The sequence below is a fragment of the Camarhynchus parvulus genome, chromosome 7, assembly GCF_901933205.1.
Source record: "Camarhynchus parvulus chromosome 7, STF_HiC, whole genome shotgun sequence".
In the NCBI taxonomy this organism is placed as follows: Eukaryota; Metazoa; Chordata; class Aves; order Passeriformes; family Thraupidae; genus Camarhynchus; species Camarhynchus parvulus.
Genome location: NC_044577.1, coordinates 32,027,794 through 32,044,162, shown reverse-complemented (window position 1 = coordinate 32,044,162; position 16,369 = coordinate 32,027,794). Strand labels below are relative to the sequence as shown.

Sequence of the window (16,369 nt, the reverse complement as noted above, 5' to 3'; positions counted from 1 at the left end):
ACTGCACAGTAGTTAGAAACACACTGGGTGGAAAACAGGACATAAAGCTGGTGTTTGCATCTGCTGGCACACCAAATGCCAGGGATTTCTGGGAATGTTCCAGGAGTGAGGAGCTGCCACAAAGTGCCAGCACACCCAGTGTTCCACGTGGAGCAGCTGCAGCACACGTCCCACCACCCACCAAGAGGTGATCACTGGTTTGGGCACACATGGGGAGTACAAATGGAGGTGGAAAATGAGCCATGCAGAGCCTGGATCCACATCCAAACTTCTCACAGTTGGTTTTCAAACACAGCCTTTTGGTACAGGATGCTGTGGGAAGAACTGCTCCCTGATGCTGCTATGAATGCAGAGGAAGTAATTCCCCTAATGTCATTAAAAGAAAAGTGTCTCATCCTCAGTTTTAAACCAATGCCTGTCAGGCACTGATTATTCTTGGGATTTAATCACAAATTAATTTTCATTCAGGTGCAGAGAAATCAGGTTCATAGAATCAGCATCACTAGACTAAGAGAAATGCCTAGAATAAATGTTTTACTCCAAAACAAATAAATATTTTAGTGTTATCAGAAGGACTTCAGAAATCATCTGTGTTCCCTTCCCTTGCCAAGTTCCCAGATACCTTGATATGCTACATTATTATGACAGGGTGAAAACACAGAAGTAAGGTTAAAAAGATATTTATTCTAACTCTAGCTGGGATTAATTTCTGAGGTTAGCATGCAGATATGACCCAAATACAACTTGTACTTTGAATTTGCTGTGTGATAAGTAACTAGGCTGAAATGTTGCTGTTTGCATACAACTCCTGTGAGGATTCTTATTATGCAAAAGCCAAGACGTGAGAACGCTGATGAAAATCTGAGAGTCATTTATCAAACACTGACCTGAAATGAATATTAAGAATAACCTCTTTTATATGCAAATGTTTAATCCAACTGAGTTTAATCATGACTTTCCTTTCTCAGGCCCAATGAGTTGTGCATGTTCTGTGCACTGTAAGATACAATCTTACACATCTCACTCTCAAAAAAGCCTGTTGTTTTGTCAATGGTTGCTCTGGGAACATGCAGAATAGAAAATTAATCTTTTCTCACTGTTTCACTCACCTGTGAGACTCTCCATAAAACCTGTTTTGTCTGCCCACTTGCTGATCACTGGAGTAGTATCTCCTTTGAAAGGACCAAGCACTTCTATTTTCTCAACAAGACAAACTCAAAGCATAATTGATTTCTCCAATAGATTTTCTAGTGAATATCTTGCTACTCCAGTTGCTAAAGTACTCACTGGTTTGTGTTCCAACAATCACAGATCTGTTTATTTATTGCCCAACTTCACAACCAAGCTACAAACTGGGGAAAAGCAACATGAAAAAAAAACCATTGGTGCCCCCAGAATCTGAAATGCTGGCTGCAAAGTGGCAGAAAGAAAAACCTCTGTTCCACACGGCCACTTCAGAGTACACAGAATTGAAATTAAGAAACAGACTGGCTTTATTTTAGGAAATGTTGAAAACCTGCACATTGATAAAGAGCCATATGATGGACGTAGTGACCGCTAAGCATTCCCAGTAAAATCAAAACCAGTTGAGGGAATGTCCAACCTCAGGACAATTCTCAGGATTGTCCAACCACTGCAGCTTCATGACCTGGAAGCACGGACTGAGGAGCAAAGATCTTCTAATACTGAAAGAAAAACATGAGCTCCATGTATTAAATAGAACACTGAATAACAGCATCAACAGACACTTTTTCACCAGTTAAATAGATATACAATAAGACACTACAAAAGTAGCATATGACTAGATCTTCATTCCTTTTCAAAGTCTTGCTTAGAAGAGGCTGCTAAACCTTTTCCACCTTATTCTTTTTGCTCAGACAAGAACAAAATATCTTTACGCCTGGTAGTTAATTAGAAAGTTATGAACCTCATAATATCACTTAGAGAAGGAAAAATTCTCACTTTTACTTAGTGAAGTAATAATTTAAAATTCAAAGTAATAATTTAAATCTAACTTATAAGAGCATAAAAGACATTTAAACTTAACAGATATTGTAATTTGAATGGAGACTGGCCAGCAAAGCTGACAGATATTATTTGGTTTGGCATTTCAAATGGCCAAAGTTCATTCTAACTTATATTTGTCCAGTTCTCAAAGTGCTAAAGAATAGTCTGGATAAAAATCTTCCTGACTACCCAAAAGATACCTACAGTTTTTATCTAATGTGATATACAACATTTTCTACCTGATTTTATAGCAAATCACTTTAATGGTTTTTATTAATGATTCTAAAATATTATTTCAAAGAAAAGGGTTTAAAAAAAAAAACAAATTGAGGAACAAATTTTTTGTTTAAGAAACAACAAAGCCCATTCAGTGACACCACTGTAATTACACATGAAATTATGTAGGAAAAAACTTAAAAGAAGGTTAAGAGCAGTTGAGAATTTGGTTACACCTCACAGAGGAGGAGAGGGGGCCTCCTGCTCTCAAACAGCATTGATAGCTGGGACTCAGGGAAGGCTCTTCCCATCCATCCCACCAGAAGTCACCCAGATCAGAAATGAAAGCAGAGCCAAGCTGAGCTAACCAACAGAGGGCAGCTGCCTCACAGCTAAAGGGAGCCCTCATTCCTGCCAAACCCCAAGCCATACTGAAATCCAAGCTGACCTCAAAACCTTCTAACTGAAAACTATAATGTCAGGATTGGACAAAGCTTTGCTAGAGAAATTAGCGCATCTTTTCAAATAATAATGATATTTGAGAAAGAGGGAGACAAACCTACTGAAGTTTAAAGCAGATGAGTGCTCTCTCTCAAGCCAGCCAACCCTGCCATCACTACAAAAACTGAATTTTTTACAGCATTTTTATTCTTCAATAGAAATCCATACAGTGAAAAAAAAGAGTCTGTTTTTAAATTGTATGCTGGTTCTAAATTTAATTACGGAAAAAACACAGCAGCAATCTACCAACAAAAAAAATCCCCCAACAACCAAACTAAAACAAAACACTAAAACTTTTGTTTTGACAACAACATGTGGTCCAGCACTAGAACCAAATTAATCCTCCATTAAAATCTCCATAACCATTTTAAGCCTGCTTTTTAAATTATTAATGTGTAGCTAACATCTGTGCATTGTGAAATCACACATGAGTTGCATCCCTTTTAAAATTAATCTGTAAGTCTAAAAAACATGTAGACTACATTTGCCAGCAAACTGTAACTGATGCTGGAGAAACCTTATTAAGTGCACTAATATTTAATTATCTTTGGCTCTGAGTTTGAGCTCCAAAGTCAATCTGGCACCACTATGGGCCACACCTATTAATGAATCCAAGGGCTCACAAAATGCTCCCTTCATAAAAGGACGCAAGTTTTTTGGTTGTTACAATATGGGAAACAGCTGACTCAAAAATAATATAAATTATAGACAGATTAAAAACCTTCATAACTTTTAATTAAGCAATAAATCACAACAAACTGCACAGGACTGCTGATTTATGCAATCCTCCAGTGAGAAGCAGTAAATAAAATTCAAATGGACAGAATATACATCTTATTGGAGAAGAAGAATCTATCCTTTGGCATTTCATTCATACATAAAAATCTGCTCACCTTTGGTTTTTCTAGTGGTGGCTATAGCCTGCAACACACTTATTTATAACTCAAAAATGTGTCATGATTTATAGATAATGATAAAGGATTAGCTGAATTTGTGCAAACTCGTATTTACAACTCTCTTCCTGGTAGCCCTGCTAAAACAAGGAGTTCAGGAGGCAGGGAGAGCCCCAGACTGCTGTACAGCAGAGATGTCTCAAATTTTTCCTCTTCCTCCCCAAAAGCCACCTGAATGTGACTAAAGTGTATTTCGACTTTGGTTAAAGAGCCCTTGCAAACAGGAGCCCCGCCACAGGAGCTGTATTTGACAACCACTCAGAGAACTGTAACTGGGCCTTGAAATCTGGAATCTCTGAGTGGTTTATTTTCCAGCCAGCAGTCTGGTAATGCTGATGATCTCGATGCTGTCACTTAAAGAAGATGCAAAATTCATGTATTCAGCTTGCGGTTCAAGTGCTCACATTTAGCTGACGGCAAACCCGGCACAATCCTTCCAGGCATGTGGGGGGACATCAAGAGGAGGACAGAAGGTCACCTGCACTTTTATTCTGCTGTCTTGGAGGAAGAAACCAATTAAACAACATAAAAATAAAATGAAGTCCATTTCTGAATCTATCAATCAGCTACAGAGCATAAAACAAAGCAAACCCAACAAACCATTTGGTTATAATTTCTGAGCAATGGCCACAAGAAATGTCTGCAGCAGAAAAAATATTAACACTTGTTAAGTATTAATCAATGAGAACTGCTCTAGACAGAGCAACAGAGACAGAACAATATTAAATACTTTAAAAGAGGCAAGACCAAGGTTATTTTAATGACCATCATGCAAGAGGCTCCTGAGAGTTCCTGGCTGCTCAGGAGCTCTGACAGATGAATTCACACAGCATACATCTTCATGTCCCTTCTCCCTCTCTGAGCAGTAACTTCATTTCCTATTATTCTTTCTTATTCATAAAGGAGAGTCAGAAAAATAGAAATTTTCTGCTCTGAATGCTCGGGATATATTCACAGCATGCAGGTGAGTCAGACCATGTTTAACAAACTCCTGTTCCTCCCAGGAATAAAGCCATCCACTGGCATGGGGTCAGCTTTAAACTGAGGACACACAGAATCTGCTAGATATTTATGACAAAATTCAATCCATCTGAAGACATTGCTGCCCACTAACAAAATGAAAGAAGTGACCAAAATCTTCATTAACAACCAACAGCCTCACACTGGTTTCTGATGGTAACAGATGCCAAATCAGGCCAACACCAGCACCTCATTTACCAACTCAGCCCCACCTCTGCTCCTGCTGGATGCTCTGCTCTGTGATTCAGATTTACACAGCAGCTCCCTACACTGGACAGATCCAGGCTGCCTCCTGCTCAACACACTCCTGTCCAACATCTTGTTGCATTCACACTTCAAAAAGTTTTGAAGATTTTATGTGGCAGGTTCTTAGAACTATAAATTGCTGTAATGAATTTCATGACTTGGCATAGAATCTATTACAAAAGAAGTTTCCACATTTGTGTCTTGTATTATAGCAAACTATTTTTTGCAATCAACGAGATCATATTTTGGAAATTAATTTTTGAAAGGAGTTATGAAAGAGAGCAAAGAAAAGGAAAACATGTCAAAATCTTCATTTAACTTGCCAAAAGTGTAATTTACTCTCTGAAGTAATTGACTCTCTCTGAAGACTAAATCATGTGTGATAAAATGCAAGATGACAAATAACTGTTTCTCACATCTTTTACCATATGAAAAGGTGAAGATGTACCAACATTTTTTATTCTGAATGTTCTTGGGTTTGTTCTAATTAGAACAGAAGCTAGGTCCTCACTTTAACTGTTATACAGCATCTTCCCTTCCTTAATGATTGCAAACCTAAAACTGAGAACAAATCGCAAAACTTTGTAGAAAAGAAATAAAAAAACTTCCTAAAATGAGGAAGGAGAAAAAAAAAACCCAAACCAAGATTAAAACTGCTGCCACGGAATAACCAAGGCATCAATCCTTCTTGTTCTCCTGCTCCTAAGACAAAGACAAGCAAGAGTAAGTTCAGTCTCAGTGTTAGATGCTGTCACGCTGATTTATGGCACACGCTGTTTGCAGGTCCTCCAACATGACATATTGTCCACAAGAGATTCAGCACAAACCACACTCCTTCCCTTAAAAAAAAAAAAGTATTGCCTAAACCAATTGAACTTCAGTTCCTTAGGAGAAATGCTAATACTTTCTTTACTGGGCCACCCAGCTTTCTATGGCTGATTTCCAATTTAATTCCATCTCCTCTGCAAGAAATCAAAAGGACGGAGCACTTTAGGTATAATTCCTGTCTTTTCCTGTACTTTGCAAAAAGATAGCACATTGAACAATAAATATTCCTTTCAACAACAAATGTAGGAACTCTATTTGAATCAGAAATAATTATGTTCCGTTCCTACTTCCAGAGATTCAAAGACATAAATTTCATTTAAACCAAACATTCATGCTTTGGTATATATCTCATTAAAAAATTGGTAGGGGCTGTAGTAGGCAGCAAAAATGTAGTTTAATTAATTAGCACAAGGCTTCTAATTTTTTGGATTTGAACGTAATGCCAGGAAGGAGATTGACATTGTAACATATTTAACTTCACAAAGTGCAAATGTTCTCTCACAATTACAGAAAGCAGCATTACACCGCACACCAAGCTGCTTTTTTATTAAAGAGAAGTTTAAAGAAGCTATCTAGGAAAAAAAAAAGCCAAGGGAAAAATACCTCTGAGGGAATTTTTTAAACAGCTCAATTTCTGAAGCTAAAGGTTTTTATGAGTGGCAATTGTGAAAATATGTTTATATGACTCTTTACTCAACAGAAAATCTGCAGGAGAAATGAAAATCAAGTGTGGATAGCTATTGAAGGTGAATACAAAATTAATACATGCTGAGAATTAGAGCAGACACTACAGGGTTATTCTCCTGGAGGAGACCATGGGAACTGGTTTGATTTCCCAAGGAAGTGAAGCAACACCCACCCACATGGAAAGTCACTTCAGGCAGGTGAGATACTGCTCAGGCTGCTCAGATTTGGCTCCTACTTCTGCTCATTTAACAAACTAAATTGCAGTTTAGTACCAAAATTTCCAGTCACAGCAAGAAAAGTGTAAAGGGAAACAGGAGGCTCTTGCTATTTTCTGACACTGAAAATTCTCCCACATCAGTGCAGCAGGCAAAAAAACTTGTCATTTTTATGATACTGTAAAATTGCACTAGAATCAGAGGACAGATATGTTTTATGCTGTAATTCCTTCCTTTAAGGCAGAATGGGAAGAAATCAGATCTTATGAAGGTAAAACAGAGATTAAGAAAGGATTTTGTTTTTCCCAGAAGTTAAGTTGCACTTGAAGCAAATGAGTGCTGATAGAGCCAGATAAAAATGCAAGACAGATGATTTCCTGCATGGCACAGGAAGGGATCGGACACAGCTGATGGACTGATACAGCTCTAGGCTCAGGAATGAACTACTGGCACCTGAAATCCATGAGAGGAAGAGTTTCTGAGTGCCCCAAAAAGTTCAGTGACTTTGCTGAAAATTAGAAATCTATATTATAAAAGAAGTGATTTGACCAGGAGCTATTTCTAGTTCGTACATTAATAATTATATTCTTGAAGGCCAATTCCTAATGCTGGAAGGAGCAGGTTACATGTGGGACTCACCAGTCAGGGAGCAGATGGGAGCTAATTTGGTGAGCAATGAAAGATGCTCAGTTCAAACTTAGGTTTTAATACAAGAGTCTAAAAGTTTTGAAAATGTTGAAAATAACTGTTTTCTCTGAAGTGCAAGTGGACTTAAAGCAGCTACTTTGTATGAAAAAATTCCAGAAATTCATACATCTTTACACCTGAGATGATATCGGGTCTGTAAGCTCACCACCACCCTCCTTTTGCCTTTCCTTAAACTCCTCTATGCAATCTCAGGAGCAGTACTTGCAATTCTAATGTGCAAAGTGTCTGTATTTCTCATATTCTACAGTGAACACCAGAAAATGTCATTAAGAATAAAATATTCATTTTAATGAAAGCAGTAAGCTTACATTCTAAATACACTACATTTTTCTCCTGCTATGCCTGCCATTACAAATACTCCCAATCCTTTAAAAACGTTTGCTTAAATATATACAGTATAAATAGAGGGGATAAACTACTTGCTATGATATTTGTCCTTTAGCAGTATTGGCTAAGGGAGAGAGGGGGAGGAAGGAGAAGGAGGGAAAACCTTGACAAGAATATGTATAAGAGCAATCAATAAAAAAATAATCCTTGGAATTCATGAGTCTTGAAAATAAGATGCATTTTCTCACAGTAATCCTAAAAACCTATAAAAGAATATTCAAGCAATAAACCCCCCTTAACTCATATTTAACCTTTCATCATGTAGAGCTACATATTAAATAGCAACTGCATGCTGTGCAAGTGCATTCAGAGAAGAGCAGGGATGGAAAAATGTAAATGCTACACCTCTTTTAACATGCACAGCAGAGCCAAGAACATCTGCCAGCTGACCCCCTAATCCAATCGGCTGTTCAGAAGCAATCACATCCTCAGATAAGAGCTGCACAGCCCCTACATGCAAAGCCCATTTTCTTTAAAAGATGGAGCAAAATGTAGTTAGCCAGCTCTTCAACCATTTGCAAACAGAGGTAAAAGGCAAAAGTAATTCTGCATATTACATGGAGCTGTGTTAAAATACTGTCATCTCTTCCCCCAAATATTGTAATTTATCCTTTAATTTCACAGGGCAGCAACACAGACAGAGTTTAAGGCCAAAGGGACCACATCAAATCAAGTGATTTTATCAGAATACCATGAGCACTCAGCCCATGCAAATGTTTGGCACCTCTATTAGAAGATAGCTTGGAATAAAATCTTGAGGGGCTCAACCTCGTCCATTGCCTACAATGAGAACAATAAATACAAAAAAGCTGAATTAATTCTCCTAACTCTGAGTTTACTTCTCACATCTCTTGCAAAAAGTGTGGGCTGCTTGAGAGGCTCTACAGGCAGATGAACACATCCAAAAGAATGGCTTCAAGATACTCCAGAAGACTCAAACTCTCTGTGGAATAAGGAGCACAAACTCCACAGAATATCATGCAGTAATGGGACAGGCCATTATTTCTGTATAAAATCAAATTTCTCCTAAAATATTCTATCCTTAATAGACAAGAAAGCTGCACTACAGTGACTGGACAAACTCTTGAGGGACAGTCTTTTACAACACAGTTTATGTGACTTAAATAACTACTTACATTCACAAAATAGATTTCTTTGATCATGCAAATTGTCCCTCTGTCCAAAGCAGTAGCCTTACTAAATATCCCTATTGGCAGAGCTCCAGACATGGTGGGAAATGGTAAGAAAGAATTGCTAGAAGAATGTTTCAAGTAACACTACAATTAGATTAATGTCAAATATCTGAAAAGCACTGAAGAAAAGGATATATGGGGGTCTGCCAAAAAGCCTAGACAGCACCCTGCACAAAAAGAGGTGAAAAGATTATCTGGCTTAAGAAAAAGACACAAAATGACTGAGGGATTTAATTATAAGACAGTGGAAAAATGTAGAGTTCTCCAAAGCAACTGATTAAGTAATAGCAAGACTCAACTTCAGAAGCAGTAATCAAAACCAAAATTATTAAAGATACTGGAGAAAATAAAATGGAAATCATAAGTGAAATCTACTAGCACCTGGAGGAATTCATTATTTGTTCTAAATTATGTAAAATCTTATCAAATGCATAAAACACCACACAGCAGCCACAAGTAAAACTCAGCACAATGGTGCTATACTGCTTTACTGCATATAGTTTTTATATATATATATAAAGTATAGACATAGCTTATATGATTTTCCCCTATCTGATACCACACAAAAGCCAGCATTTACTGCAGGTATTTAATCCAGATTATACAAAATAATTAGGATGCCACATTTTTATATATAATGAATCTGTAGAGCTTTGCTCTAGGATTTAAAAGCTGCCCAGAGCAGAGGGAACAGCAGCAGCCAATCTGCCTGACAGTGGATTAATGGTATGTGTCCAGCTTAGCTCAGCAGCAGTGCCATCAGCTCATTTACTTCACCATCTGGGTAGGCAACTTGTGCATCCTGCAACGTGCCCAGGGACCTCAGTGTGTTAAATCTGGGCTGGAAGTCCAAGCCCAGTGGATGCAGAGCAAAACTCCTTCTGAAGTTCACAAAGTATTGAGAAGCATTCAGGAAGGAAATGAACAGAATCACAGGCAAAACATGTGCATTTGTGTGCATATATACACACTTTTCTTATTAGCACAACCATTTCTTCTTACCCTAAAAGCTCTGAAATACATAGACTTGCACTCAATCCTTTAAATCTGAATTGGAAGAAGATAAACCATTTGTGTGCCAAATCAGTTAGAAATAGTATCTGTTTTATCATAAAAGAAACTCACAAGGGAAGAAACAAAAACTCCAAAAAGCAGCTAACTGAAAGAACACCTTGAAAAACAAGAAGCCACAAACCTAACCAAACAAATCTGAACACATATTCTACATTATTTGTACTACAGCCTGCAACAGAAAGCCTCTAATGAATTCAGTGGGTTTTAGATCGTGACATGTGCTCCTGGTAAAGAGGAAAAAAGCACCAACCACATTTATATCAATACCAGCCCTGGCACTTTGCAAGCACTGTGCACCAATAAACTGTGCAAAGACATAACTTCCAAGTTTGAACAATTTCTTTCCTTTAATATCCTCTGAAAGGCTTTTGAAACTGGCAACTCTAATGTGTGTGGGAATAAGCAACACATGATGGCAATAAGTTTGCTATTAATGGAAGGAGTCTGCTGTGTCTGTGGGTAACAAACCCCAGTATCTTTTCATTACAAAGGAGCTTATTGTTACCTTATCACTTACTGTGGGATTTCACTTTGCCTCTCTGGTGATCTGTCTGATCTATTAAGGAAAGCACTGAGCTATGGACAACATACACTTTATAGCAGTTTTATATTTCTGTAGTCCCTGCTGCTTCTGTTAGCCTACTTCCAATGAATTTCAAATAGAAATAAGGAAAAAGAAGAAGGAAAAAAAATCCAAGGAGTATTTACCAAGTTTCTCACAGGAAAATAAAATTAACTGTTAGGAAAATGAGTCAAGTTCATACACAGGAGCTGGAAGAGGTGCTCCATTCCAGGACATGACTGCTGCAGCAATAGATGTGCAGAAAAACAACTGAATCCACCATCTCTAGCACCTACCAAATGAATCTTTGTATGGTACCACTGAAGTATTTCTACACATCACATATTTTATACATATACATATTCAAATTCTTCATAACATATATATGAAGTTCCTTCAGCATGACTGTTTCTGTCCTATTAATTAATTTTCATGGCTGAATCTGAAATATAGGGCAGACAAGACTAAACAGTACTTCATCAGTGTTAATTAGTGCTAGAGAATTAATCAGCAAACGTAGGAAATCACTATGCACTTTGCAGAAATGCACACAGCATTAAGTAGCATTTAAATAGAAGCTGATCTTCCTTTAAGAGTAGTAATTTAAAGATTATTTTCCTCTGATGGGATACTTCAATATTGAATATACAGAAATTAATGTTCAAGGGAACCTGTGCTCTGTTGAAGGGAAATGTTGCTAAAAATAGCAATTTTTATTTAACAAACGTTTCTACAGCAACCAGAGTCTCAGAAAGAATTTAAAAGTTTTGAAAATATCCATGACATCTGAGTTCTCTGATGTCTACACACTGTCCAGGTGGGATTATTACTCCAGGGCTTCCTGTGCTCTGGGAGATAACAATTTCTTCATATAAGAAATATAGTGCTTGAGGTCAAATTCTGCTGATATGTGAGCATTTCTCCCTCAGTCCTCAAGAAGGTCAAGGATTGCCTACAAATGGTGACCCAAGGTGCGGTGCCAGAGATAACTCCTATCTTTACCTTCTTCACCAGCACAGGAACTCTGGATCCCAACTCAGAACACAGCACAGAGAGTTCTGTTGGCTGTCAGAACGTGGCTCACCTGGTTCTTGAGGTCCAGCTTGGGGCAGGGACGACCTCCATTGTAGGGCTTCTCCTTGAGCCACTTGGATCGGACTCTCACCCCCGGTCCGCAGGAGGAGCTGCAAGGAGACCAACTGGACCAATCGCTTAATCTGCAATCAAACGGGCACGGGACCGTGCAAGGCTCTTCAATGTAACCTAAACCAAAGATTTAAGACAGGTTTTAATCACTGCAACTGGCCAGCTCCCATCCTCTGATGCGACCTGTGCAACCAACACAAAACAAGAGCTTCTTAAGGAGAAGGCATTTGGCAGACTGATAACACCATCCAATGTGAGGCTCTGGCATTATTTTGTGAAGAACAGCAGTGACTAAAATTAACTTCTACTTGGTTTAGTCCAAAGAAGGCAGTGATAAAATGGAATGATGTAAAGGACACACGCTGGCAAAAGTACCTGTTGTGAAGCTGGTGGTCACCAATATGTGGTAATTACCTTCCTTATTAGACTGTGGTCATCCATGACAAATTCTGGAGAATTAAGTGTACAGTCTTGCTGTGTACTCTTTCTGCGTTACACTGGCCATCTCCAGGGCTGGCACAGGCAGGAGACAGACACAGGTTCTCTCCCCAGCAGAGAGAACCACAGGATGGGAAGGCAACAGAGCTCTTCTCTTGGCAGCTCCCATCAGATGCGTGAGGGACCTGCCTGCCAGCTGGAACAGTATGGGAGTTATTCTTGGGAAAAGCAGATGAAACCTGCTTCCCACACCTCACAAGTTCTCTTTGTACCTCTTTCCAAATACTTTGCTTTTTATGGGTTTCAAAAATGGCATTTTAAAGCTTTACTTTCACCTTAAGCTGGTTTGACATGAAAGCCCTCACAAGATCATCATCTTTTAAAATCACAACACCAGACATCTGCAGGACCAGCACCTCATGAATTAAAATCCAACATGTTCCTCCAAAAAGGCACAACCCCACAGCTGTTTTAGGAGCTGGCATATGAGAAGAGAGACTCTGCAGAGCCCAGCAGTGGTTGTGGAGCTCTTGGTGTGCAGAACAGCAGTAGAGGGTGGCCAAGCCCTGGGGATCTCCAGGGAATTAGTGGCACCAGTCCTGGGTTGGCAGTGTGGAATAATTCCTGCACCTTCCTACTTACCATGCTGCATTCATTCTCCCCCGCTTCCTATTATGTGCTTGTCATGTCTGTATGTATTATTTTAATTTAAACAAAAAAGAGATTTCATGTTAGATCATGAAAGCCAGTGGCTGCTCAGATCAGCCTCTATTAGAGGCAGCTTCATCCCTCTGACAGCTCTGGCAATGATGGTTGTAGCAATAACTGAACTTCATCCCCACCACTGCTCTGTTTCTCATTTTTATGCCCTTTATTTCTGTTTGGTTTTCATCATGTGAACACTCCCTCTTGATTCCTCACCTACAGAATACCAAATTAACTCATTTCCTGACTCTTTCAGGAAGGGTTTCCCCCATCTACCCAGGTGACAGTCACAGCAGCACGGAGAGAAAAAACAGCCAAACAACAAAACTCAAACCAGAAACAGCTGCTGTCCAAAACCCCCAGACAACCATGAACACCAAGGCTGAGGCACAGAGATTATTCTGGTTCAGAACTGGATTTACTGGCTGATCCACGCCCAAGCCTGCTGCTCACTCTGAACCAGAACTGTAACTGTAACTGTGTTACAGCCTGGGCATGAACCCACGACAGCAATTCGCTGCCTCCCTCCTGCTCTTCACATTGAAGTCAGTATCAAGAAAGGTTTCAGGCTTATTTAGGCATCCATCCACTGGAAAATATCTTCCTTCTAGAGGTACAAGAAATACTGATGTTGCTTTTGTAAACAGTGCCTTAAAAAACGGCGGCAGCAGCAACAGCTCCTTCAGCTCAGTGCTGCTCTATTTCTCCTCTCCTGATTCCCTGTGATGGTGCTGCTGCTGTTTCTTTACAGCAGCCACCCTGCAGCCTGACAGCTGCAATCATTTGCCCCCGTAACTCACGCTGTAACTCTTCCCCAGTGCTGCAGATCTGTGCCCATTCAGAGTGCTCTGGGTGTCTTTGCTGCCTCTGATCTCTCTCTGCTGTGGTGCCTCTTCATTTGCAGCTCCAAAGCCACTGGAATTGGGTATCTTAATTATTACTGACTGAATCCATTCCAGTGATATTGGAATGTTTGAAATATTTCAACTTTGTATGCTGTGTATGCTCATCTCAATGAGATGACATCCATGCACACACATATACAAATATTGCCAAAACAGACTTACATTTTTCCCCCAAATAAAACTCTCAAATATTCCACTGATATTCTGTTCCACCTGCTTAGGTTGCCACTCAAAGCAATTCATAATACATTATGATAAGTAAAAGAAGTTTTCTCATGATAGATTTATGAGAAGCATTTCTTAGGCAGTTCTCTAAAGAGTTCTGTTCCACCACCGTATGAAATATCATCTTTCCTTGGGCTGTGTGACAGCCTGGGTAATTAACTCTCAACAGAAACAAAGAAAGTGCCTTGTTTCAAAGTAGGATTAGTCAGAGGGGTTATCAACTTATCAGAGAAGGTAAAACGGGCTAAGTCTTAAGGCAGCTCAAGATCTATAATAAAAAGAAATATAAGACACAAAAAAAAGAGACTATAAAAATAAGATGAAGAACAAGTTATAATAAACATCTTTCTTATATACAAGAAAGAAAATTTTTCAATGAACATGGCAGAATACTGGCACAGGTTGCCCAGAGAACCTGTGGATGCCCCATCCCTGGAAGTCTTCAAGGCCAGGTTGGATGGGGCTTGAAGCAACCTGGTGGAGCTCACTGGGTTCACATGATGACCTTTAAAAGGTCCCTTCCAACACAGACTGTTCTATAAAGACCGAAGAACCTGTTGTATTCCATCCCCAGGAAATGCTGTGAGTTCTCCCTCAGTGAACCACAGAAATTTCCAAAGATATCCCATTCAAGCTCTCCTCACAGACTTCCATCACTCTTCTATCAACCACTAAGGGTTAATCCTACACTAAGGTATTTATTCATAGAGCAAAGATTTCATTCAACCAAAATTTTCCTCCAAAAATGTTCCTGTGATGTGCCCTCCCTGCTCAGACAGAGAATGCCTTTATGGCTATCTTTTTATGATGAGTAGTAAATAACATTGTACTCAGCTCATCCATTGCCTGTGAGACCAGGATATTCTTTTTTCTGCAGGAGCCAAGCAATAATTTGCTGTTGTCAGGGGACTAAAAAGACCCACAATAATCCTAGTTTTGGCATGCCTAGAAAACTTGTAGCTTTGGCATGATGCACAATACTAAACAAACAAAAGCCCCAAGGCCAATGTGCTATTAAAACAATCCATTAATAAGGAACTCTACATTCAAGCCACTATCCAGAGAAATAACCTTACCATAACAAAATATGAATAAAGTAAATAACATTTCTGAGTTACTGTTGCTCAGCTTGGGAGATCAACTCAAGGCTGAGTTTACACAGCTGGTTTTGTCAGTGTCATCCTTAAATTTCCCACTCATCCATCACATCCTTCATTTTTCTCCCCTCTGTAAAACCTGGTACCAAACAATTGTTTCCACAGAAAAAGATGTTCTCTGCTTTTCAGCCATGTTCAGCCTGCTTTTCCATGTATTCTTAGATTATTTCTTGAAGCTTCCTCTAACCTCCTTTTAAAAATTATTATTACTATTATTATTCCTCAAAATCTCAAACACTGTTAAAATAAAGCTCATTTGATTCAGACAGAGCAGATGAGAACCTCTGTCCTACTAGGGCCATCAGCAGGCTCCTGAATGCCACAGAGCTGGAGCTGTACACACAGATGTCACAGGAGGTAATGACAAGAACTCCAGGTTATTTAAGTGGGCACTTTGAAACATGCTACTGGGAGTTGGCAGGGAAAATTGGCCTGGATGACCAAATAAGCCTTTTCTACATTTAAGTGCTATTGTTTTTCTACTGAGACACTGTCAACCTAGCGGGATGAGCAAATGCATTTATCTAGACTGCACAGCTCATTTTACTATGATTTATTCATTAAGAACAGTGTGCTTGTTGCTCAACAAGCCACAAATGGAGTCTCTAAAGTGTCTCTAACAAACAAAGCACCCACAGATCACACAGGATGTCCTGGGAAGGCTCAGACACACAACATAGCAGTCCTGACTTACCTCAATTCTCCTGTGCAGCCCAGAGACAAAGCCACAGCAGGTGGATAAAGTGAGGACCATGCTCTGGTGGCTGTCATGGACTCACAGAAGCTGTTGGTTGGAAGGGACCTCAAAGTTCATCTCGTTCTACCCTGCTGCCATGGGCAGGAACAATTCCCATTGTCCCAGGTTGCTCCAAGCTCTGTCCAACCCGGCCTTGGACACTTCCAGGGATGGGGCATCCACAGCTCCTCTGCGCACCCTGTGCCAGTGTCAGAGAGGCACAAATACATGGTGCAGAAACTCCTATTGTCCCATTTTTGTTGTGCCACCCAGCAGAGCCAAGGCAAGAGGAGGCAGCTGGGTGATGGGCTGGGGGATGTCAGTGATGCCACAGGGGGCTGTGCTGGGAGAAGAAGGACATCAGTGGTTTTACAAGCAAGCATCAGGGACACTTCCACCTGACTGTTGCACTTCCAAAAGATAAATTTGCTGTGGGTGCAAGGTCTGCACACAGCGTTAA

At 39.6% G+C, this 16,369-nt stretch overlaps 1 protein-coding gene across 2 annotated transcripts in view; it reads right to left on the bottom strand.

Annotated features, from left to right (window-relative positions):
• THSD7B (thrombospondin type 1 domain containing 7B) overlaps positions 1-16,369 on the bottom strand; it is a 298,626-nt gene that overhangs the window by 64,439 nt on the left and 217,818 nt on the right. For both annotated transcript variants that reach the window (XM_030952035.1, XM_030952034.1), the window contains exon 16: positions 11,682-11,860. In XM_030952035.1, coding sequence (XP_030807895.1) covers positions 11,682-11,860 — 179 coding nt within the window. The remainder of the gene's footprint in view (positions 1-11,681; positions 11,861-16,369) is intronic.